Below are 25,672 nucleotides of genomic sequence, written 5' to 3'. Positions count from 1 at the left end.
TGTGTGCAGTCAAAACTTGCCATAAGAAAGGAAACAAACAAAAAACCTCCCCCACCATTTGAATATCCCATGACGTCCACTAGAGGGCACACCATTACAAAAAGAGCTATTTTTATGGATGAGGCTCAGAGCCAACATCAGTTTCTCTGGAGCAGAGGTAAAGTGGGAATTCTCCACCACTATTACCACGGTTGTTGAATTATTCCAGGCATAAACAGAGCCCATGCTGTGGATAAACATAATTTTTAAACAGGCTACAATCGTTAAAGTTACTAATAAAGCAGCCTGCTGTGGGCATTTTCTTAACCATAACTGCCTGAAAAGGTTTGATCACCCCCCAATCGAAAAAAAAAAATCATCGCTCTCTCTCTCTGATGTCTTTGGTTAGGACTTCATCACACAGCTGTCCCACACCATAAGCAGTACTGCGGGAGAACAGAGCATCATTAACCCCCCAGCAATGCTCTGTGTACACTTTTCTGGTGGAAACACAGCTTTGTATTCTTTGCTGCTCAAAGGGAAGACTGCCACCGGTAGTCTTGCCCCTACCTAAAAATAATGGCAAAGCTTTGGTATTACCCATGTGAGCAGGGGAAAAATCACTGATTAAATTCTTTCTTCGCATCAAGTGAAAAATCTTCATATCAAACAGGGAATTTCTAACGTCTCAAGACAACTCTCTCTTCATTCTTCTCCACTCACCTGCCCAGCAGCCCCAGAACTAGAGTGGGAAGCAGACGGCCCAGAATTGAGACAAGAGACAGACTGAGCAGAATTGGAGGGGGAAAGGCTCATGCTTTGATTGGAGGAGAGTTCATCAGAAGCTGGGATATCGTAAGCAGAGGGTGAAAGCTGCAGAAGCAAGGCCAGGTGCACAGCAGATGGACGGTAAGCACACAGGGACAGGAAGCACACCAGCAGCAAAAGAAGCACAGAGAGGGAAGAAGAAAAAGAAGAAAGTTAATTTTTTTTTTTCGAAACGAAAGACAAGTTGAAGGTCGAGGAAAGAATCAAATGTGTGGAAATGAAGGAAATAATTGCAGGGAGTGGACAGTGTGGGGAGCAAAAGAGGTACGAGAAGAATGAGAAGCTAAAAATAAGGACGTGATGGTAGAAACGAGATAGCAGGATGAAATAAGAGTTAATAAGAAGGAGCACACTGTGCTAAAGGAAACGCAGCAAGCCAAACTGAGCCGGAACAGTTTGTACTGACATGTGCTTGCTTCTAGTGATAATGATATAACATGATGAGGAAAGAGTCAAATAAAACACTAGTTTTAGACCAGCAAGCTGCACTGCATTAAAACTCCCACTGTGAGGCACTGTACAGCCAGAGGCACACTTCATTCTAAACCTACCCCACCATAACAGCAGACTAAGACATTGCCCTTTATGAGAATCAGTTATTTACCTCAAGCCTGCATATACAGCACAGCTCCGGAAAGAATACACCTTGTACATGTAACTCTGCTCATGCTTCTCCATACCTTGTCATAGTAAGAACTGCGATCCATGGTGGAGTCCTTGTGGAGGTGGTGTCGAGACCCAGAATTCTTCCCCATAACTCCATTGAAGTCCCCAATACTGCCCATGTCCATACGCTTGTCCTGCACCATCCCTGCTCCAGTCTTAATGGAGTCATCAGGGGAGTCCCTCTGCAAGAACGAAGCCAAGAAAATGTGATTACGGAGACGGAACAGCATAAATCTTGCATTCTTTGAATCAGGGCTTATTACATTTGAAAAACCAAACACTTCAGCATGCTTTAACGTAGACATGAGTCATCTGTAGGGCTGTTCGATGTAACGATATATATCGGATGACGATATAAAAACGTCTATCGTTTCATTTTACGCTATCGTTTGTTTCGTGGTGTCGCAAAATAAACTGTTTACGGCAATATTTTTTCATCGTTTTGATGGTCACTGTAGTGGCTATATTAATTTAAGTTCTCCCTTTCTCTTATATTTAATATAACCACACTACGGACGGACAAGCGCCTGTTTTTATGCGTTGTGGTTAGCAACAACAACGGTAACAGCATCGCGTGTCCGCTTGTTTATGTTCCACATAAACCTTTCACAATAAAGCTCAAGATCCTGTTGAGACTTTTCAAAATAAATTGAATCATGTGAAAGAGCAGATTATTTACGGATGAGAATTTAAAAAAGTGCCGCCAGGTGCTAAAAAATAAACCTTAAACTGAAACGTTAGAACAGGCTGTGTAATAAATAATCACAAAGAAAACGGCGGCCTTTACAACTTATGTCTAAAAATGTATAGTTTCATGCATCGGTTAAAACACTCGACTCCAGCTACATGACGCGCAGCTGGAAACACGTCACGCAAGTCGAGCTGCCCGAGATTCACAGAATTTACAGAAAATGTTACATTTTTGTGATTTATATCATTATCGGGACGACAGAATTCTTATATCGGGATATGAGATTTTGGTCATATCGCACAGCCCTAGTCATCTGGTGGAAAACTAACTTAACGAGTGTCTCATAGTGAATGGAAAGCTTTCCTCTGTACTTACAGCTTCTGTTTTTGCTTCCGAAACACTACTTTCATTAAGAAAGTTATCAATAGCTCCGTGTGTACTAGAGGGACACAAACACAGGGAATATTTAACTGAATGATTAATAATATTTACAGAGAAGTTCATGCTGCTGAACTGGCCGATGAAGGGTTTCATCCAGGGATCATCCTGTTTGTTGACTGGTTTGTTCATCTGAAACAGAGTGGACAGAGGGGAGCACTGTTAGGACGGCTTTAAAAACTTCTAATAAATAAATAAGACTCCATCCCTTTATTAAATGGCCTCATTTCAAATAGAAAAAAGTGCAAAGATGAGATAAATGTACCTTAGTAGAGCTTTTATGCTTGTAGTTCCAGGTGACTTGGTCATGGGATCTGCTGTCCTGTTGATTGTTGCTCCACATGCCGATCTCCACTTCCTCTTCCTGGTCCCAGCTATTTCCCATCTCGTCACTACACCATGTGTCCATGCGCTTGGGACCTGGAGCTATCATGAAGGGAGGGAGAGATGTAGAAACAGATTACTAGCAAGTAAATTCACCTCTTTTCTGCCACACTTTAGTCACACCAGACTGCTTATTATTTACAGATGTTGCAATCAGATGTTTGTAGGGTTTGCTTTGTGCACATACCAGACTTATGCTGACTGCCCCATCCAGACCCAGACTCCCTGCTATCCCTGCTGTCCCTGCCGTCACCCCAACTGTAGCTCTTGTCATTGGGCTTTCCCCAGGCAGACGTCCCGTTGTCCACAGTCACAGGCGGAGCAGCACTAGGCTCCCCCCATGATGCGGATTCCTTCTGTTGGGGGTATGGCTCACCCCAACCTGAAGGAACAAATGAGATGATCACTATGAGGGTACAGTTTCTGTGGTTTAATCTACTTGATGTACTTAAACACTATTTAACATTTGTACAATTCCAATGTTAGGCCAGTGGGAAAGTGGGCTGCATCACATTAAAGGTGGAAAGACCCAACCTGTTTTCCAAATGTACAATAATGTTGCAATTCATATAGATTTCTCCCCACTTAGCTGAAACTGGAGACCAGAGCTTAGAGCAACACTCCCTGGGGAACCCTATATCCACTCACTTATGTAAGCAGTGTTTTTCTTCCACGCTTGTGGATGTGCAAGTGTCATTGCAGGACATTATACCCTTTGAAATGTAACAGAATGCATGCTCAAGAAAGTGCACGTATGAGTTCAAAAGGCTCTTGTTACAGCCAACCACCGAGGCCCGTTACTTTCTCCCTGCACAGGAGACGTTTGGGGAGATGCCAGGGATACCTCCCTGTAAAAATAGGACAGATCATGGGGTGGCCTCTGGCACTGATGTCCTGCATCTGACTTGGCTTGTTCATCACATATGCGCGTATACACACAAGAGGACAGACTGACACAAACAGGTAGATACATGTAGCCACAAACAAGCACATCACACAAATACACACAAACTGCCAATCAATAACCCCAATCTATCACTCCATCCCTGTCCACTTGAGTGCATCAGCTGACACAAGGACTCAGAGGAAATTTTAACCAGTGTGTGTTTGCAAGTGTGTATGAATAAGCCTGAGCATCTGTTTTTGTTTGATTACACGTACATTTTGCAACACCATGAAAGTCTAATTTAGCTACATTTATTGATCATTTCCTTTAAGTGACCCAGACTTTTTACTTCACTAGGTAATAACTGAAATTAAGATGAATCAAGACCCATAAATTAATTTTCTCAATGCAGTAGCTAGGAAGAGGGTCCCACCCTTCCCAGACATCCACTTAGCGCCTCCAGTTAGCTCACTAAACCAGAAACCTTGAATAACCCTAACAGCCCCCTCCTTTTCTCCTCCTCCGGCCCCTTCCATAGAATAGCTCTCCTACTCGTTTTAGTTTTCCCATCTCACGTTGGAACCTGTCCTATTTCCAAGTCAGCAGACCATCTCCTGTGCTACTCATGGTCTCTCTAACTCTTTTCCTGAAACCCATCAAAAGCCTGCGTTTCTACAGCAAGCACAATTGGCGGGTGAACAAGAAGAGGAGGAGGGGGGAGGGAAGGGAAAAAAAGGCGAATGAGAGAAGAGAAAAATCGATGCTCTTAGCATTCCAAAGGGATGACTCAACTGGCTTTTCAAAAAGCCTTCAACACAGACAACACTGTAGGGAAAATGGGAGGGAATGACTGTACGCGTTTGGTCTCCAGCCATGCTTCTGTGTAAATTGGTGTATGCCTTTGTATACATTTGTGAGCGCGAGTATTCACACTGGCTTTGCTTGCACTTTCTCAACCCTTTTAGGACTTCATTTCTATCCATCTTAATGAGAGTCTGGGTTAGCCTTGTTCCTCTCTTACAGACTCCATGACGAGGTTTGCACTTCTACCATTTTAAATACAGCCCCAGGCTCCTGACGTAGGTGTTAAATCACATTAATATATTTTTTTTAAAACTCAAAGACAATTTGTGCAAGAATTTGCACATTTTGATGAGAAGTTTCCACTCTGGCTAAAATAAAGTGGAATATGTGATTAATAATATTGCTGTAACCTGGCAAACCACATTTTTGTGTGAATAGACGACACAATGAAAAAGTGCGAGTCTGTGGTGTACCGATGTTTCCACCTGTTTTAATGTTGTCTGGGCACGTGCATGCATTCTTCTATGCACAGTCCTTTCCTGTTCTCACAGTCAGGAATATAAAAGCCACAACTGTGCGTGAGTATTCATATGGTGTGCAAACATTATCCAACCTACCAGAACCGGAGCTTTTGTCCTGGTTAACATGCTGCATTGACATGTGGGTTGAGTGGGACTGGTGGGACTGGTGCTGAGGGGAGGGGCCCACAGCTTCCTGGTCTGGTTGACCAGTCCTGTTCCACATGTTGACAGACCCACCGCTGTATTTGCCTAGGAGGGAAAATAAATACAATTTTATCAGCTGAATTTATTATTTTATGTTTTTTTAAGTGGAAACAAAGCTAAAGTCTCCGTTTCAACTTGTGTCAAAAGTGCAGATTTGAAACTATAAATCAGTTTAAATTGTGCTGACAGACCAAGTAAAACCAGACTTGCGGCAAATAATTCCCATGGCAACAACATGGCATTTGGTTGTTTAGGAAGAAGGGAAAGGTGTGGGAGCAAAAGAGCTATATCGATTTCGAGTGTTGAAATGTGAGATTTGTGACATTTTGAGTGTTTGGAGTGTACAGTTAGTGTGCATGTTCTGTGCTTGGTGTGTAGTCTACTTGTTTGATCTTGTTGTGCGTCAGAACAATGAGGCGACTACTAAATGTCACAGATGCTTGCCAAAAAGCCACCAAAGGCAGATTGAAGATAAGACACACCCTGGAACTGGATGGGAAATGTTTCTTTTGGAGTGGCACAAATAATTTGTGTGGCATGTTTTTTTGACACCTGGTTGTTTTGTAAATAGTTGTACACAACAACAAATGCCTGAGACACTGCCTGCAATTTAATGCAAATAGTTGCATTGAATTTTGTTATTTGCAAAATTTGTACACAAGTTTTTGAAATTTACTGTTTATATTTGAATTTCAAGTCATAAAAACAGATAAACATGCTTGTGGTTATTACAGTAAAAAAAAAAAAAAAAAAAACTTTCTTACTTGGATTTTGTGTTTTTACTTGAGCTTTTAGGTCCAGGTTAGGATAGTGTCAAAAACAGAAAAACTACAGTTAGATGTGAGGTTTGATGAAAAGACTGATCACAAACAAGAGAAGTTAAACACTTTTAAAAGGTGAAATATAAATCTAAAAATCAAAAGTAATTAATCATCAATTATAGCCTCGAACCCAGCGGGTTGGGCAAACTTGGTGTAAAGTGAGTGTCTACCTGGGTCTCCCCAAGCTGCAGTTCCATCATCGATCTCCATTTTTCGGCGGATGGACTCTGGAGAAGGCTCTTCCCACCCAGTCGACACTTCCTCCTTCTGACCTACTGTGGGCATGGGGCCTCCCAGCCAGCCTGTGATACGAATAAATGAGTGAGTTTTCAACTTTTGGTCCTTCCACTGAAAAGTCTGTTCTAAACAGTGTCAAGTCTCTTCCAAAGTTAGCATTAGATGCGATAACTACCTGTGGGCTTGTTTTGACCTTGACTGCCTCTGGACATGTTGGATTCAGGACCTTTTCCCCACTCATTAGAGGGCTTAGGATTGGGCTCACCCCAGTTCTGGGCTCCAGTGTTGTTCTTCGATGGCTCAGCCCAGCCCTGAGTGGTACTCTGAGGTTTGGGTTTGAGGACTGGCTCTCCCCAGGTGGAGCCTGGATTTGGAGTGCTCACGTCTGGAGTATTTGATCCACCGCTCCCCACCCAGGTGTTACTGCTGCTGGTGTTGGTACGGCTCGGCTCACTCCAACATACAGAACCAGACCGGTCACTGTCGCTATCCCAACCTACTGAGCCTGCGCCTTTTTGGGGCTCTCCCCAGTGGTTGTTGGCGCTTGGTCTGGTGGTTTCTCCACTGGCACCCCAGGTGTCACTTACATTTGCACTGCTGGAACCCCAGCTCTGCTGTGGTTTGGAAGTATTACTCCAGGTACTGGATCTAAAACAAAAAAAAAAATGGGTTTACCTGAAGCCTTTAAAAAAATATGTCAAGCTTTGAAGCTCCCTCGCTCTCTTTCTTGTATATTTATTTAATTTGATCAATTACCTGTCATCTTTGTTAATGTTGTTGCTCCAGGTGTTGCTGCTGCTGTTATTACCCTTGCAGCTGGCTCCATCATCCCAGCCGCTATGCCCAGCTCCTCCGTTCAGTGGGCTTTTGCTGTCCCAGCCAGAAGTTGGTTTCTGCTCTCCCCAGCCAGAACTTCCTGTATCTATGCCTGAGCTGCCTGGCCCACCACCCCAGCCTGCAAATACAGGAAAGATGCATCACTTTCTGTCCTTGTATTACCTAATTTTATTCTTAATAAGATTTATTTATTTATTTATTTTTATTTTAAAAATTCATGCAAATTACCTCCAGATGTCTGGGAGGGAGCTGCCGGTGTCGTTTTGCCCCAGCCGGAGCTTCCACTGCTAAGCTTTCTTTCATCTCCCCTGGTGCCCTGGTTCTGATTGTTATTTGGAGAATTGACATCCCAGGCAGTGTTCTGCCGTATGGGCGTCTGTCCCCATCCAGTGTTGGACAGGACCCTCGGGTCCACTTCAGCCCGGACCAGAAGTGATAGTACTGATGCAGGATTGGGACTTTTTCTGCTCCTTCCCCCCTTTGTCTGGATGCTCTCTCTGTCTGAGCTAGAACGGCCTCCAGAGCTCTCACCGCTTCCCTCGCTTCCCCCAGAGCGACCCCAGCCTCCTGTGACACTCCCCAAGCCATGGCTTCCACTGCCTCCCACTGCTCCTCCCATTCCCATGGCGTCATCCTCCAGGCTTTTCCAGCCATTGTTAGAAGAGCTTCCTTTGTGACTTCCAGCATCTGAAGGGTTGTTACTAGGCGTTGTGGAAGACGACGATGAGGACAAGGACGCACTGCTCCCCCAGGGGCGAGGTATTGCTGCTGGGGGCCCCATCGTCGTTTGGTTTCCATTTCCTGCTGTTTGGCCTGTAGAGCCAAGGATTTGATTTGAGCCAATGCCACAGGACAAGTTGCTCTGAGGCTGGTTTGGGGTGTTGGAGGGCCCCTGGTCCCAGCGTGGGGCCCCAGTGTTATTGTGGTTATTATTACTCTTATAAGCAGCAGTAGAGGGGATTTGGGGGTTCACAGTGTCTGCATTTGGGGGGCCCTTGTCTACAGGGTAGGTAGCTGCGCCCCAAGGCGTACCGAATGCCCCACTGCCCCCCAGTTCTCCTTGGGGGTGCTGGGGTGCTGACGAGGGGTTTCCATTGGCCAGCGGACCCCCGGTCCCTCCTCCAATGGAACCCCAAGAACAATCCCCGCTGAGTTGGGGTGAGGCGGTAGAGTTTGGTGGACTAGAGGTCATTGTGGCATTAGTAGTAGTAGTAGTAGTATTCATTGTGATAGTGTTATTTGGTCCATTGGATTCAGTGTTAAGGTTGGTAGGCTTTAGGCCACCATTTCCACTGTTGCTGCTTAATGTACCATTATTCACCTCGGTGTCTTGCATCATACTGCTGTTGTCTGGAGCTGCCATGCCGCCCCAGCCCAGCAAGGGGGCCTGCTGGGGAGCCATACCTAGTTTGGAACCTATCCCCTGAGCCTGTGGAGGCCGTTGGCCCTGGGATGCTGGATTTGGGATTGAAATTTGTGGCCAGGCACCATGGTTGGCATTTGGGTTTAAAGTGTTTGGGTTTAACCCTCCATTGATGCAGGGGGTGCTTCCGCCAGTGGGGATCACATTGCTGCCTGAAGGGGTGTCCCATACACCACCGTTATTGACAAGCTTGTTGTTGTGGTTGCTCATGTTATTGCTGCCAATACTGTTGGAACCAGCCATGGAGTACTGTGAGGGCTCAGACATGTTATTTCCATTATTTGCACTGCTGATGGTTTCCATACCTGCGCCAACCACCTGATGACTGTTGCCATTGCCATCTCCGTTCATTGAAACGCTGACCATCATGGCAGCATTCCCCAAAGAAGAGGTGGGGGAAGAAGTTGCAGATGACGAAGAAGCATTTGCTGACATCATCATCACTGTTGTAGCAGCAAGATTCCTCTCTGAGCCGATTGAGGAACTAGAGTCTGCGTCCATGCATTCTGATGCCGACTCGGGGTCTGATCCTGATCCACAGCCAGAAGAGGAAGAAGAGGATGAGCAAGAAAAAGATGAGGGAGGCCAGACGGAAGAGCTGGTTGAAGAAGGGTTATTGGGGGTGTCGGTGCTTCCGTCTACTAGGGCTTTGCCCCAGTTGCTGTTGCCGTCACTGCTGCAGGGAGAGCCAGACGACCAGGGGGGAGGCTCATACTGCGAATCCAAGCCAGGATGATCCAGACCTGGTGAGAGATTTGAAACAGAAGATATTGTTTGAACACGGAAAAAATAAAGTTAAAAACACAACATTAGTAACATTTACCAAATTAAAAAAAACTGAGGATAATTAAATCCCTCAAAGTTGCATATATATATATATATTTTATTTATTTTAATTTCCCTCCAAGCTTCAGCTGCCCTACTGTTCTGGATGTGCTCACTGCCAGGGCTGAGCTTGGACACAGCTGCCACCATTTTGTAACCACAGCAGGACCCAAAAGCGTGCCAAAGCAATAAAACTTGGATTCAGTGAGGTGGAGGATGAGCATCAGCAGGAGAGAAGTGATGGAGGGAATAGGGGAGACGGCAACAGAGTGTGAAAAAAGGAAATATGGAGGAAGAAAGAGGGGAGCAGTTGGCAAAGGAAATGAAGTGGTGGCAACTTAAATTATTCAGACTTTTAAACCCTTTTCTCACCCAAAATATAATAAAAAAATAAAATTAGACCTGGCATGTTTCTAAAATTAGACTGCATAGAACAATGCGATACAGGTTTCTGTACAAACACCCATTGAGTCTCAGATGTGAGTGGAAAAGCAACAGAAAGTAACTTGACTGTGCAAAGAAGTATCAAAGGAAAATTTTATTTAGACAGCCACAACCAGGCTACCACAGACTTTGCTCACATTTTTTTTGTGATGGCACACGAGACCCACGGCATCGGCTCAACAAGGCACCGTTTTACAATCTGAATCAGAGCTTACAACATTCTTCATTTAAAACAGCAGCTGCCCTTTTCTAGCCATGTTTCTTCACCAGATGCCTGAACCTAACCTGGTAACGTGCGAGTCTCTTTAACCAAACGGCTGCCCACTTGGTCCCAACTTAAAAGTCTCTCACACATAAAATGGTTGCCAGCTCTCGCTGCTTATCGCATTTGCTTGCCAAGTCTTCTTTTCCACCCTTTGACACCCACTTTCTCTCTCATTCATCTCCCTCTCCGTCTCTCGTATGTCAGAAATAAAATTATCAGCCAAGGTCAAGTCAGACTGAGTCTAACTCATCTGATGACTGCTCAGAGACTAAAGAAGGTACTTGAAGGAGGACTGAATTGCAGAAGACTGAGAGTATCAAAGAAGACCATGTGTAGTCACCTGTTTGATTAGGGGAGTGGCTGACGGAATCCCGAATGGGAGCCATGCCTGGAAACAGAGGAAAGACTGTCAAAAAGGCTGAGGGGCAGAAAACAGAGCAGAGAAAATGTTAGAAACAGTCATGGCAAAAAAAGGAAAAAAAGAAAAGAGGCAAGCAAAGAGAAAAGAAAACAAGAGCGTGAAAGTAAGAGCTTAAAGTAAGACAAGTGCAGAGGGTTTAGTGGCGAGATGCTGTTTTCTGAATCTAAGTTAGCAGGTAAAGGTGGTTATCCAGCTCAAAGGAATTAAAAACCCAATTAAAACTCCCCATTCAGCGTCTTAACAAAGATAAGCATTTTTTTTTATAAAATAATACTCAGGATGTTTTCCTTTTAGCGCTGGTAACAGAATGACTGCCGACCTCTAAGTAGCAACAAATAATCTTATAACATACATTTTTGTTGGATTATAACCATTTTTTAGAAATGAACCATCATTTTGGATGCAGATGAGGACAGCTGCCACTGTGAATCAATTATAGCCTCATACAAATTTCACAAATCCTCACTTTGGCAGAACAAGAGCTAAGACATCAGGAGCTATGAGCGAGAACATACCTACACGTTAATGTTCAGTGCCATTTAAATATAACAGCATAATCGTTTTCTTGCTTTATTTAAAAGACAATGTTCTTGTGTGTTAAGCAAGTGACATCTGCTCCATTTTCCTTCTCTTCACAGGTTACCTATAAGTGCCGCTGGTGGCTGTGACACCTGGCTGGGCAGGAGGGCGTCCCCGGGCTGACTGGAGAACAGGTGACCTCTGGATCCCAGGTCGAAACAGGGGAGGTCAAACGTCAGAGCTCAGAGAGCACAGCCTCAAGGGTCTGAGGTGAAGAGGCAGGGCTTGTCAGAGCGGGCAGCAGGCTGATCAGCCCCCCTTGGCATCGCTGAGGACTGTACGTGTGCGTGTATGCTATGTGTGGGGAGGGGAAAAGGGGGGAGGTTGAGTAGAATAAGGACTCTGTCTTGACTTGGTATGCTCTGGCACTGCAGGAACAGAAAGAGAGAAGAGGAGAGAGAAAAATGTGTGAATGCTACAGGATATATCCATTTTAAATCATTTCAAAAAGACTCAGTCAGCAACTGGTAGGGATGGGAACCGATTATCAATATATTGATATGATAAATTAGTCAGATTTTATATCGATATCTATTTTTGATTGCCATTGGATTCTCATTGGCTCCTTTTTGAGAGTAACCACCATTGCAAAGCAGCAATAAAGAAATTCATGCACGTTATTTGCATGTTGTGGGTCAAATGTTTGTGCATGTTTGTTGAGCTACTTTGTTGTGATCAGTGATTGAGTCATTACTCAAAAAAGTAATTTTTACACATATTACACAGAACACTTTTCTTGAAAGTAAAAAGTTTTTTTTTTAATTTACTCCCAGGCAAAAGCAATTAGTTACACTACTCGTTACATTACTTTCACGTTACTCTGTAAAATAACTGAAACACACCATCTCATATTCACCATTTAACAATATAAACCTGAGGCTCCAACCCCCCACATACACCAACAAAAATCCTTAATGAAGACACATCTCTAAGACCTTTCTCTGGGTTTTTGGCTAGCTTAGTGTTAGCATGCTTGGCAGATGCTTACCAAGAACTAAACTTGTGTTAGCAGCATAATGCGGTCGTTTCTGTCCGGGATGCAGTTTTCCACTCCATCATTTATCTTGTCCTGTTGTGCAATAAAAATAAGTGTCCGTATCTCTAGACTGCATCGCTATTTTCTGGGAACCGATTTTCTACAAGAACCTGTTCTCGATTCCCATGCCTACCAACCACTAAACCACAACGTGCTTAAGGCACATGATAACTACCAGAAATCCACTGCTCCTACAGTCAAAGCCTCAAGAGGTATCGTTTTGGTCAAGCACAGCTGTAGAGGAAACATGGTGGCTACCACTTTCCCTGAGCCACTGTATTTACTTAAGGGATTGAATGAAGACTACTTTATTTGGGTTCTGTGTCACTAACATATGAAGATGGCATTATCCTTTCTCCTGTCGAGAGACTATGGAGCAGGTGGAGTCAGCCAGGTTAGTCAGAAATCCACTACCAATAAGCACACGCACACACACACACACACACACACACACACACACACACACACACACACGTACGCACATGCACCTTCTCTTGGTGAAGGGCGGGGTAGGGTGAACATCTACAGGGAAGACTAGATTAGGGTTATACAACAAGCTTAACGCAGCTCTGCACTAGGACACCAAGGCAAGGAAAACCTCTTACCTCGAGCAAAGCAAAAGGACGAGTAAAGGGACAAATACAACACTATACATTGAGATATGGGGATACAAATAAAGCCACAAATCAACAAAGGGGAGTGGGACATAGGCAAACTTCATTGAAAAAGGCCCAGTGCATTTGACAGGAATAAGTAAAGTGTGTGTGCGTGTCTCCTGACCTTTTTCTTGGTGAAGGATAGAGTGCGTTAGCTTTCTGCCTGCTGCAAGCAGTATACAGGTCTATTTATAAATCTCCAGTTCAAATAGCAACCAGTCTGTTCACAAGCCAACATGATAAAAGAACAAACAAACCCATGTGTGCACACGAGCAAATGCGCTGGCAAAAATGAAGCAATGGAAATACGTTTTTACAATTTAAGTATTCACTGGCAGCTGGGGTGCTTTTTGTGGCGAGAATAACCTCAAATAAGATGCATCCTACAGCAATTCACACCAGGAAAAAGATTCAACCAGACCAGCAACCAATGTTCTGAGACAACACGCTGACCAGAAACACTTAGAGGCTTAATCCCACCTTTATTAACTCTCAGCTCACTAGTTTAAACTGGGCACACAGCCAGCATCTAGACATACACCCTGCCAGAAGCTGCTTAAGCACCCTCTGGAACCAATCAAAAACACATACAACAATGATATCATGATTACCAAAACTCTTTCCCTTCTCCTTTCCCAGGAAAGTGACACAAAAATATTTTAAAGAGAGAGCGCTATCCAAAAGAGAGAACAAAGTTAAACAAAACAAGACAGAGCAGAAATACAGAGCCTTTACTGTGGAATAGACCTGCTCCCTCCGGCAGCCACGGCACTCAAAGTGCAAGATCCTTCCAGCAAACTGAGCTGTTTACTTCCCGGAGTCTTGGCTCAACCTTCCTACATGGAAAGACCTCTGTCAACTCCGAAGCATCTGCTTCAAAGCAGGTATGCAGGGAAAACCGCTTATATCCTTATAAGGCAGTGAAATCCAAATTAATGACATTGAACATCACTAACTGAGCTACTAGAACAATATTTTATCTATATATCCATTTATAAATATATTTATATATAAATTACTCAACTTTTCATCAGATTATCCACAGTGTTGTTCATGTGTGCCAACATGTGCCCGGCTTTTGGTGTCCACACACGCTTACATATACTCTGACAAAGCCTACATGCTTATCTGTGTAAGGTATGAAAGCACTTTGTGTTTTTCTGAAATGCACGTCGCCATTTTCTTTGAGACAGCTCACACAGTTTTGAAATCAGCTACATTGTTGAGGCGAATAGTTGCAATGACTAATGTTGTATAAATTCTCAAGATAACATAATGTAACCAGATGAATGTATAAAAGACACCCGAAGCTTCCACATGTGAAAAGCGGCTCAACCTTTCATTCTTTTTTAAGGTCACCAGGGGGCGATGCCAGAGATTGCAAAATAACTGAATTATCCTTCAGCGGAAAATCTACTTCATAATCCGGAATTTAACCGGAAGCCCATCTTAACCCTCCACGTAAAATCATAAGCACTTCCCAAGAAATGCAACTGTACTTCAGGTCAGCGCAGTTCGCAACGACCGATTGGTGTGGCAATTTACAGCTTAAGGTTGAGAGGGGTGTCCAGATAAATCATATATCACAGCGTCGATTTCCTACTAAAGCATAATTCAGGCATAACTCTACCTATATAAAAACTGTTCTATAGTATTTTTACAGGAAGGAGGATTACCTGGTGTATGTTTGTGAATCCACACACTGACCTGCTAATTTAGCAGTCAGAACCCCCCCACCCCTCCCTCCTCTTCGTCATATCCATTTTCAAAAGACAAGGATAGCAACAGTAGAAACTTATCTCCAGGCTTCAAAACACAACTTTAGAAGTTAATGGGTGAGGTCATGGTGGCTACAGCCGATGTTTATACTGTCAAATTTAACAGATGTAACATTAGTAGGCATCTTGGTACCATTCCAACATTTGAGTCTGTGTTATGTTAATAGAAATAAAAAACCACCATCATGACTGGGTTTAAACTTAGTTGGTTCCAGTTACAAATAAAGACTGGGAGAAACTGGTGAGGCGCCTTTACTATTGTGTAATACTTTCTGACTTTACATCTAAAAGATCTGTAGATGAATATATGCACGCCTCTAAATCCAAACCCTTTAACGCCAAGTAATTTTCTAAACTTGCAGTTTTCACTTATTAAAATGGCCTTTTCCCAATGTACCCAGTTTTATTTTCACTGGAAAAAACAAAACGTCAGCATCACCAAGGTGTATAAGCTTTGTTACTGCTGCTGCTCAGAACATCAAGTACAGTTTGTTCCTATTTGCTTCCATCTGAGTAAGGCTTTTGTAGGGGCCCCTGGAGTTGGCATCAACTTAAGTGCTGCTATCACCTTACAGACAGAAAGTTAAGAGGGGAGGAGAGTTTAGGGACAAGACACAGGATTAGAAAGAACTGAATAACACAATGAAAACCTTTTTTCTCAACGGTAAGGAGGAGAAAACAAAAGGTAAGAGAAGTGAAATTTGAGAGGCAGAGACCTGTCACTGAGGCTGATGGGCCAGGAATGCATCTGCAGCTTCTAACACGTATAAGTAACTTCCTCAATTCAGCGGCACATGAATCGAGCACAGTGAACACGTTTGCTGCTTCACAGACAGAGTCAAATTAAACAATGTGAAAGAAACAATGAGGCCTTGAATGGAGAAGATCAGCAAAATTTACCAATTAATGCAAATACATTTAAAACATGGAGAAGGGGATTAAAGCCAAGGGACATCTGAATATTTAAAAGCCTGCTTTTGTTCTTTTTTTTCTTCTTTTTAAAAAAAAAGCAACACATGGTAATGAATCTGATGCTATTCGAAAGTCTTCTGTTTAATCCCAAATCGTTAAACTGCAGATGGGATAGTATAAATCTAAAACTAATGAAAAGTTTTCCTGTAACATGTAAAACGTTTAACTGGTTGTGAAATTCTGGAAGACCTAAACGTTAAGTCACCGCCAAAGTTCTGCATTTTCTGACATGTTAGAGACGTTTATTAGCCTGAACGCATAGTTTTTTAGATGACTGCTCTGCGTTTAATTTGACTCTTGAGCGACTGTCAGCTCAACATTTCTTTTAACTAAAGGCCCTCTTCATGTGTCCTGCTGTTGCTATGCAACTGCAAATCTATTTGAAGCATGGTGCTTTGCTGCCAAAAGCGGACACATTTTTTTTTAAACATCATCTGCATCCCAGTAAAGCACAACAGGCCCTCAGAAATAAAAGTTAAGATATTAATAGTTGCACTAAGAGGGTGGCGGGAGAGATACACACAGGTAGATATACATTGCAGGATGGATTCAACTATATAGCTTTGTCTAGTGTTAATAACTTGAGATGCACTAAAGGCTTTAGCACACTTCAATTCAATACTTAAGCAATTCTGCCAGTGTATATCATTAGCTCATTTGATATTTGCTTTTATCAAACATGACAGACTAGCAGTTATCTGAGCTGTGACATCATCTGTGACCTCGCTGATGGGCATGCATCTCTCCAGCAGATATTTTTCTTTGGAAACAACAACCCCTTGAGACCGTGCATCCTCATGTGGGGACATGACATTCTGGATTTTCTGCATCTTATACATTATTAAGCAATGCTGACCTTATTGTTTTCTTCTAAAATAAAGCGATTGTCCCCCCATACGAGGTCATACTTTTAAGTGTCCAACAACTACATACCAAAGCAAAGACTACCTACTTAAAGATATAGTAGTTTATATATTTGCGGTCCAACCAATCACAAATATGCAATAGAGATGAAAATGCAAACCAAACAAGTGCTCGGGTCACGAGAGGTTCAGATATGAGCACAAGTCTCTTTCACTCTTTAGAATTAGTATTGCTGAAAAGGGTCGATAGAGATCATTACTCCTGAGCTTTGAGTGGTGTTCAGTGTCCCAGGCATGCTTTGCATTATCAGATACAACGAGCTGAGATTTGATTACAGAACGATAATTTCATTCATCTTCTTGTTTAACAGCAGATGTAACATAAACACTACACAGTGCATTATTACAGACTGGGAAATTATTTTCCATTTGAAATCTGTGTTCAGGGATTATTTTCAGGTGAAATCCTCCCAAATTTCCTGGAGCTCAAAACTCTTCTGTTAGAGAAGACCCTGTTGTCGTGGCAACATTCTTCAAAACACTCCCAATTCCTCTGGGCTTGTCCAAGCAAGATGACGCCAGTGCTGGGAGCACATGCCCTTGTCTCTCAACTCCCAACAGCCCTTGTTAATAAATAGCCTAGAGACCCAGCGAATGCAAGCGAGCGATCTACATCTTTCCTGCTTCAATTCCCCCATTTGGCGTAAGGTAAGCATGACAGACATGAGGTGAGGTGAGCATGAGAAGGACTGAGCAAATAAGTGCAGATGTGACTGAGTCGTGTTCGTCCATCTCTTTTTCAAAACAACATGTGTATGAGATTGCCATGTGCAGCAGGAGTGTGTGCAGAAGCAGATAAGGACAGTCGTCACAATCCACCACTAGTACTTCAACTTTGGGAGGAGTTTGGAGGGGCACCCACTCTCATCAAGGTCAGACCAACAGCCAACTAAAAGCAACAGCTTCAGGTTTTGCATATGACTCAGTCATTTTGTCCATAATTTAGTCATCCAGTTGATTTTACTCTAACATATCCACCCACACCCAGGGTTTATCTACACTACAAACAGCATAAAATTAGTCAACAGTGTTTGATTTTCCCTTTCAAGCTCATGTTTGAACCTCGGCAGCGAGGAGACTTTCTTCAGTCTTCTGGAAGCTCGGCATGATTTGCTTTGTCATCTTGTGCCAAGTCGTGTCTCAAAACTAAACTCCTGCAGTGTTCTGAAACTGTAGGATCTTTGTCCATCTGGTGCAACAGCAGCCATTGTAATATACCAAAGAGCAATCATGGGCTTAATCATACCAATTACAATACTGCACTAGCATCTGGTTACATTTTCATGTCGATTATTACACAGGGTTTTTCCAGAGTTAAAACGGGCCTTTGGGAGCCACCAGACATGCAAATACGACTAGTTCATATTTAGTTAATTTAAAAAAAACTGTTAGCCTATATATTTTTGGCTGCATTATAAACCAAAATGTATTTAAGCCTCAGTAGATCTGGTTAAAACTTTAAAACAAAAAAAATCTATCTATATATGCAGTAAGAAGCCTGCCATGAGAACTGGAAAGTGCTTAAGGTACGCAGTCAAACCACTAAACACAGAGTTACACACAATTAGCCCAAGCAACATGAGCACATGGCTAATTAGCATAACATTACATAAAGGCACTACCCAAGCTATTTTTCCCCCCAACCATTACAAAATAGTACAATCTATATTTAGCTTCACAACACATACACAAAACTATAACACAAGACCTTGTCATTTATATTGTCATTTCAGCGATGTTACACCCCTGATATTTGGTGATTAACCTGGCGAGTCAGGGCCAGTCCTCCTACAGACTCCAGTTACAGCAAGGCAATGTGCTCAAAGTGAGTCCCCCCTCTCTGTGTCATCAACACATGGCCTTTATTTAGGAACAACAAGTGGCGGCACTTTTACAGAGCATGTCATTACAGAGCTTAAATTCTGAACTAAATTCTTTTGTACTGCATCTACTATACAAAGAAACACAGGGAACTACATATCCAGGATGGCAGAGGGGAGTGAAAACTAATAGAGAGAGAGACGCACTGATAAAGACATAGTCAAGGTCAGAGACTGACACTATCAAACTGCCTGCCTACAGTAGCCATGACAGTAGTTTTACTTGTAACAGTAGTAGACCCGTACTAACAGGAGTCAGTGGAAACTAAAAGCAATTCAAATGGAAAACACACCGACGTCACAAGTCAAAGTACACCAGCACTGTCACTGGAGTAAAGCACTACACAGCAAGGACAGAAAAACCTTTAGAACCCAGAGCAGGCAGGGAAATGTGGGGGAAATAAGGCTGAAATTTAATTATTAACTTTGAAACAATTTTAGAAATGAACAGCAAGTGGGTTAGATCTTGTCTGAGCTGATATTTTCTTGTTTCTATTATCTCCTGACAGGAGACAACCACAACCACACAGAACTGTAGCACTCGGGGCTGTGAAACTATTAAGTTTATGGTGAACCTTTTCTACTACCTGAAGTAGAATTCTGTTGATATGCAATATCAATCATACTACGCATAATTGCATTGGGTGCTTAGGAAAAATTTGCCTATTGAGCACAGAGAGCTTGCTTCTTTTTAATGGCACATTGCTCAATACAGAGAAATGGCTCTATGCGAGCTTTCAGAAGAAGCAGGCACTGATAAATCACACATGGGCTCCTAACAGAGAACGTACTTCTGCAATATCAAATCAATACAAATTGCCCCGGCAGTGGGAAACTGCAATACTTTCAGTGGAAGTGTCTCGTAATTTTACAGATATCCTTTATACAAATGAATGATTCAGCAGACAGTAAATAAATTATCAGCTGGTTTTGGTTATTTTTATTTTGAAATCAATTTTTTTTTAAAAAGGAAAGAATTCCTGACACCACGCCTCACCTTTTGTCCAGTCCTGTACCTTATCCTCCTTCCTTTTCACACTCTCCGTCTCTCTCTCTCTTCCATCCACTGTTCTTCCCTCTGTGGGTGTGTTCCCTGTGGACAACAAAAGACATTGTTTCTCTGTCAATGATTTATTTAACACAAAAAAGGGTTATTTTATTACACAAAAATCTATAATCCCGGGTTCCCAAATGTACAAATAACAAAACTGTCATCCTTAGTTTTATATCACTTCAAAAGGATCATCAAAAATAGAAACCCTGATGTTGGAACATCTTTTAATTAGTATAGTTTGTGTTGTAGTTTTGTAGTCAGCCTGGTTTCCTGCTCAGCGAGTGTTAAGTTAAGCAGCACTGGCCTTGGTGGGTGTGCCATTTAGGCCGCAGGAGAAAGCTACAGGCTTCAGTCTAATCCAATAATGAGATTAGCGCACAGCACTTACCTCCGCTTTACACAGACGGGCACACACAAACAAGACAGATGCATTGATATACAATATAGTTTGGCACCTCGTTTCCGATTTAATGGCAAATTTTTAAAAAAATGAAATCTGTAAAATAATTTAAAAAGCATTAAATCACCATGTTTACTAAAAAAAAAAAAAAACATTTAAAATGGTAGATTTTCAGTTAAAGTATGTCACATTTACAGTGAAGCCAAGCCTATTTCTTTTATATATATATATATATAAAAGAAATAGGCTTGGCTTCACTGTAAATGTGACATACTTTAACTGAAAATCTACCATTAATAAATGATAGTTCAGTGACTGCTAACCAGCCACCACTACCTTCCAGTCTTGTGTCCCATGGTTGGACGTATTCCAATGCCATGGTCTTACACTGCAGTTGCTGACTGTAGCGTCCTACTGCAAGCCTGGGCCGCTCTAACCTGAAGCTGCAGCACAACCTGGTACTGCTCTGCTGTAGCTTTCTGAGACTGCAAACCAAACTGTCTACCTTCCCCAGATGCGGTCCAAAACGTTGGCGCTGGAGCTTTTCCATACAATGACAAACTCATTGGAGATGTGACTGGTTCCTTCTCCTTTATTTACTCTTGCCACGTATAGGCTATATGGTGTTATTTAATGTATGAAAGCGTGGGCGCACATGCACCTAGCCGCGCTACTACTGAGACCGATTCTGTGGCAAACACTGCTACTGCTGGGAGCAGAATCTGATCTGTATAACATCTTCATGACATGCACACAGTGTTGAGTGTTTTAGAGGCTGGTGTGGAATTACACTAGTCTGAACGGCATGTATTGCTCTTGTACATGACAGAACTTCAAATCCTAAATGTGAGACTTCTCCTGAACTTTTCTTTTTAGCACATTTAAATGAAATCAATTGTCTACTCTAACCTTTTCTAATCAAGTTAACTGACCTAAGGATTTTGAGGGGGGTTTTGTGTTTGCTCCCATCTTCACCCACAACCCCTTCCTCTCTGCTCCCACACTTCCCCCTCTCCTTCCTCCACTTATTTCTAACCATCAAGTGCTTCAGCAGATGGCTCTAGGTTCAATAACAACAGCAGCAGCGGCTTCGCATGGTGGGGGCCCTCCTGGAGAGCACACATAGACCCTACAGACAGCATCTGTTTATGAATGGGCCAACAATTGCCCATCCCCCCCCCGACGGCTACAGCTGACAGAGGGAGGAGGCGCGACAAGTCACCGAATCAGAAGAAGAGATAAAGAAGAACAGGCAGTCAGAAGATGAGGGAAAGAAAAAGGCAAAAAGTTTGAACAACATGTTTTATTAACATAGCAAAGACAACACAGACTGCATTCAAAGGCTGACACATTACCACAGAAACATTTCCTAAATGTTGTTCATTTTATTTGACCAATAGTCTAGAAACACACGAGCCAAGTGAGGATTTAACAAAAAAAGAAAAAACAAACATCTTATTTCTAAATTTAACAAAACTGCAGCATTCTTCAGTTAGATCAGTCTTCCACAACAACTGCTGAGAAAATACCCTAATGTGTCATAAATTGCACCTCTTCCTTACTTCAGCACACTGACCACGTGCTTTCAGTTTCCTTTAATGAGTCTGTTAATGTAAAACTGTAATAAATCAGGACAGTTACAGGAGAACCATCCTCCCGTGTTAGTCAGAAAGTCACGTGTTCTTTTGATTTTAGGTGTTTGAAGAATTTATTAAACTTTGTTTAATAAAGAAATTACTGGAAGGCTGTGAATAAGCCAGTCCGACTCGTTCTGACTTGAAGGACTTCATACGCTATAATAAAACCATAATGTCAGGATTCTTTTGAGTCTGAAAAGATCAACATTTACTTTGTTTTGTCCACAAAATACACTTTAGAGCTATTTTCATTCTGTGCCACAAACAATTTCAGACAGAAAAGGCTCTAATTTTTACTGTAACGTACACGTCAGCCGACTGCTGAAGCAGGACTGCTCTCCCAAAATATCTGACCTCTAAATATGGTCTTTTTTTTTTTGTTTTTTTTCCCTTCAAGTGGATAAGATAAGCTGGAGAGCTCATTCCATTAATAAGCACACACTTTTCATTTTTTCCATATTGAGAAAAACAAAGGGAGGAAGCCAAGAGATTAAAAAGTAGCAGTCAGATGAAAAGATGTACAAAAGTGCAATAGCTGTAATTCAGTAACTAAAACAGATACACGTTTTATTTAACTACGGAAATGTACACAAGACAGTGGAAGTGTGGTTTTTTTTTGGTTTTTACTACATGTCCTTATTCAACCTCCATTTCATGAATTTCTCTGTTAAACATAAGAGGAAGTGCTACATTGAGTTGTTTTCAAAGGATGAAAGCCACTTTTACTCCTGTGAGCTTCACAGTAAAGCACAAGTTTTGCTGCCACCCACTTGCCCTCACAGTGAACTCCTTCACGCCTGCTATCAAATAAAGCTGTAACACTAAAAATAATCAAACTATATCTGGGTTTTTGAGGAGGAAGAGTTCAAAAATTGGATTTTAGCTTTAGACTACTGCATCCTAATATATGGTAGTCGTCATGCAGTGAAGCTGGAGTAGACAGTATTGAGTGCATGTGTAGCCTTAAAACAGCAGAGATGAATACGAGCACACACCCACACCCACTTCTCTGTCCCTTAAGAACAAAAGCCAGAAGGTGGTCGCGTGGCTAATTTACATGGACATCATTTGCATCAATTTGCATTAGTATCCTCTCACAGAGGCTCGACACTGGAGGCTCCCTGCAGGAAAACCATCACTCAATTAGGGAATGAAAATGAGCAAGTCTCCATCACAAACAGGCCAACTGCAGAGGCTTTGTGAGGGGGACGGTGTGGCACTTCCAGCCGAGCTGATTTAAATCTGTAGTTTCATGCAGTCAAAATGAGGCCGGGTTCATTTCAGGTCACGGTAACTTGAGAGAGAGGAATATGATATTAAATCAAGCTGCTGGTAACGGGAGGGCAAGTTTCAATTTAAGGGTTGTTTTTCATTGTAATCTGGCAAATATTTAAGTTTAAAATGAGAAAAACTGAATTTTTGCCTTTTTTGGAAATAGGTGAAATCAGTAAAACTGATCATTTCTAACTAATATATTAAGTTAAGGAATTTGGTTAGGAAGTTTTAAAAGCTCAAAGTGAGTCTAAAAATAAAATGAGACCTGCGGTTTTATAAAAACACTGTCTCGTTTCTAATAACCTACAATGCAAGTTATACTAGTGTGACTCAAACTTCACTGATGCAGCTCAACAGCTTGTTTATGTAAAACTGGCTTTGAGTGCCTGCCACCCTGTCTGAGCCTGCACGCGTCAAATTCATGAAATGCTCCGTTTCGGTCCTTTCGCTTCTCATGACAATCTACAGGTGTGGCTTTATTGCTCAGAGGTCCAATGGTCAACTACCTGAGCTTCCACCACTACAGCAACAATGTAGCAATGTTGCAACCTCATGGGACTTCATAGCTCTGCTGTATTAAATTCCAAACATGACAGTCTAAACTTGGCCATTTCAGCAGTGACTCATTTTGAGCGCTCCCGCTTTAACACTTCTTAAACCTCTTGTGAAACTCTTTTAGACAACAGTGAAACATATTTATAGAATAATTTGGATAAGGGACCCAGACAGCCAAAAATAAAGAGAAGCGAGACAGCAGATCCAAAGGAAATAACACTACTCACAACCAATTACACATTGTGTTAAGATTACAAATACAAAAAAGGATAAATGCAGTGAGGTGGACTTATAAATATCCCAGACTTGTATGGGATGTCTGTGTATACAAACTCTCTCAGTCGAGTTATGCTCATACATAACTAAGGGGCTCTAAAGTGAAAGTGCTTCACAGTCTTTATTCAGTCTTTCCTTGAGGGATGTAATCCCCACCGAAGCCTCAAAAGTATCAACTGTTCATACTCCTCCTTTTCTTTCTAGAAAGAAAAATCCAACACCAGCTGTAAACTTGAGGCTATCGTTCAGGACATCGAAGCAAAACTGCCTTGACAAACACTCCTCAGTTGTCAAGTTAAAAGTTGACACCATTTTAAAGACGCTTAACAGGATCTTCGGTCCATGTAGATTCATTCAAATGAGTTTATATTTAAGTGGATGAATTATTTCCACTTCCATGCCTTCAGTAGGAGTCACTCCCACATACACAGCTGGAAAATATGCTTCACTGCTGGGAAAATGTGAAACATCATCAACGAGCTTTAGCAACCATTTCCAAACAATCCACCTAACAAAGCTATGAGACCATTGTGGAGGGTGGAGAATTTACAGTGTAAATGTAAAACATGACGCCCCCAAACAAGACTTCAACGTAAAAAACAGAAAACATGAAGCACGGCCACTGGGACGCATTGATAAACCAGTTGTGGTCCACAGCTCTATTGTGTGTCTGCATGTAGACCAGCACAATGAGCTGCACAAACACCTCTCCACACACAAAACATCGGGACTCTGGCTTCTCGTTTAGTGATTTTAAAACAGCAAAGCTTACTCAGCACAATGCGGCCTAGACCAACCCAGACCCTCCAATTCAATTCAAACGGAACTGCATGTGCTTGCATAAGCAGGAGCTGCCCATCCAGTGTCCCTCTGACCCACCCACCCATGCACAACCCGCTAACATCCCACCACACAGAGGTAGGACCTGTGTCATCCAAAGAGAAGTGCCTAGAAAGCCGACTAACCGTCACTCTTGCATTTGTACACTGAAACGCTGCTTTCTAAAAAGGAAAAAAAAAAAAAAGAGAGAGAAGAAAAAAATGGAAAAAAAAAAAAAATGAAAAAGCTAAAAGCACTTGTGTGATTGTCAGTGAACAGAGAGGCATTTACACTCACTTGCTGTGATTCTGTTGACATTATACAAGACTTCAGGCCAGCAGTCTGAACAGACAATTAATGTCTGTTTAGATATACAGGTCCTTTCTTTAGTGTCAAGAAACATGCAGGGATGCACTGCAACCGTGAAAACAGCCCAATTCCCACAATAAGTACACTTAAGAGGCCACACCTCCTAATCTTGGAATCCAGATGTTTCAGTCTCATTTCAACAGGCACATAAAAATCACGCACCTAGCTAGGGCTGTGCGATATGACCAAAATCTCATATCCCGATAAAAAACATCTATCGTCCGATAACGATATAAAAATCACAAGAAATTTAATATTTTCTGTAAATTCTGTGAATCTCAGGTAGGTGAAGTGTTTCCAGCTGGGCGTCGTGTACCTGGAGTCGAGTGTTTTAACAGATGCATGAAACTACACATTTTTAGACATAAGTTGTAACGGCCGCCGTTTTCTTTGTGAGTATTTATTACACGGCATGCTGCGGGGAAAAGCCTGTTCTAACGTTTGAGTCTAAGGTTTATTTTTAAACACCTGACGGCTCGTTTTTTTTGCTTCTCATTCGTCAATAATACTTTTTCACGTGATTCAATTTATTTTGAAAAGTCTCAACAGGATCTTGAGCTTTATTGTGAAAGGTTTATGTGGAAAATAAACAAGCGGACATGCGATGTTTTACCGTTGTTGTTGCTAACGACAACCCATAAAAACAGGTGCTTGTCCGTCCGTAGTGTGGTTATATTAAATATAAGACAAAGAGAACTTTAAGAAATTAATAGTCACTACAGCGACCATCAAGAAAAAAAATATTGCCGTAAACAGTTTATTTTGCGACACCACGAAACAAACGATAGC

At 42.1% G+C, this 25,672-nt stretch overlaps 1 protein-coding gene across 1 annotated transcript in view; it reads right to left on the bottom strand.

Moving 5' to 3' along the window:
• LOC120717750 (trinucleotide repeat-containing gene 6A protein-like) overlaps positions 1-25,672 on the bottom strand; it is a 58,017-nt gene that overhangs the window by 8,139 nt on the left and 24,206 nt on the right. The window contains exons 2-13 of the mRNA XM_040005970.1: positions 11,318-11,434; positions 7,525-9,462; positions 7,216-7,414; positions 6,635-7,107; positions 6,393-6,524; positions 6,166-6,189; positions 5,294-5,446; positions 3,174-3,368; positions 2,868-3,028; positions 2,657-2,734; positions 1,488-1,655; positions 703-852 (exon numbers count right to left, since the gene is read on the bottom strand). Coding sequence (XP_039861904.1) covers positions 703-852; positions 1,488-1,655; positions 2,657-2,734; positions 2,868-3,028; positions 3,174-3,368; positions 5,294-5,446; positions 6,166-6,189; positions 6,393-6,524; positions 6,635-7,107; positions 7,216-7,414; positions 7,525-9,462; positions 11,318-11,434 — 3,788 coding nt within the window. The remainder of the gene's footprint in view (positions 1-702; positions 853-1,487; positions 1,656-2,656; positions 2,735-2,867; positions 3,029-3,173; positions 3,369-5,293; positions 5,447-6,165; positions 6,190-6,392; positions 6,525-6,634; positions 7,108-7,215; positions 7,415-7,524; positions 9,463-11,317; positions 11,435-25,672) is intronic.

Source organism: Simochromis diagramma, unplaced genomic scaffold (genome assembly GCF_900408965.1).
Source record: "Simochromis diagramma unplaced genomic scaffold, fSimDia1.1 OVJJ01000510.1, whole genome shotgun sequence".
Lineage (NCBI taxonomy): Eukaryota > Metazoa > Chordata > Actinopteri > Cichliformes > Cichlidae > Simochromis > Simochromis diagramma.
The sequence above is the reverse complement of the archived record's forward strand: the minus strand, read 5'-3'. Positions and strand labels throughout refer to the sequence as shown.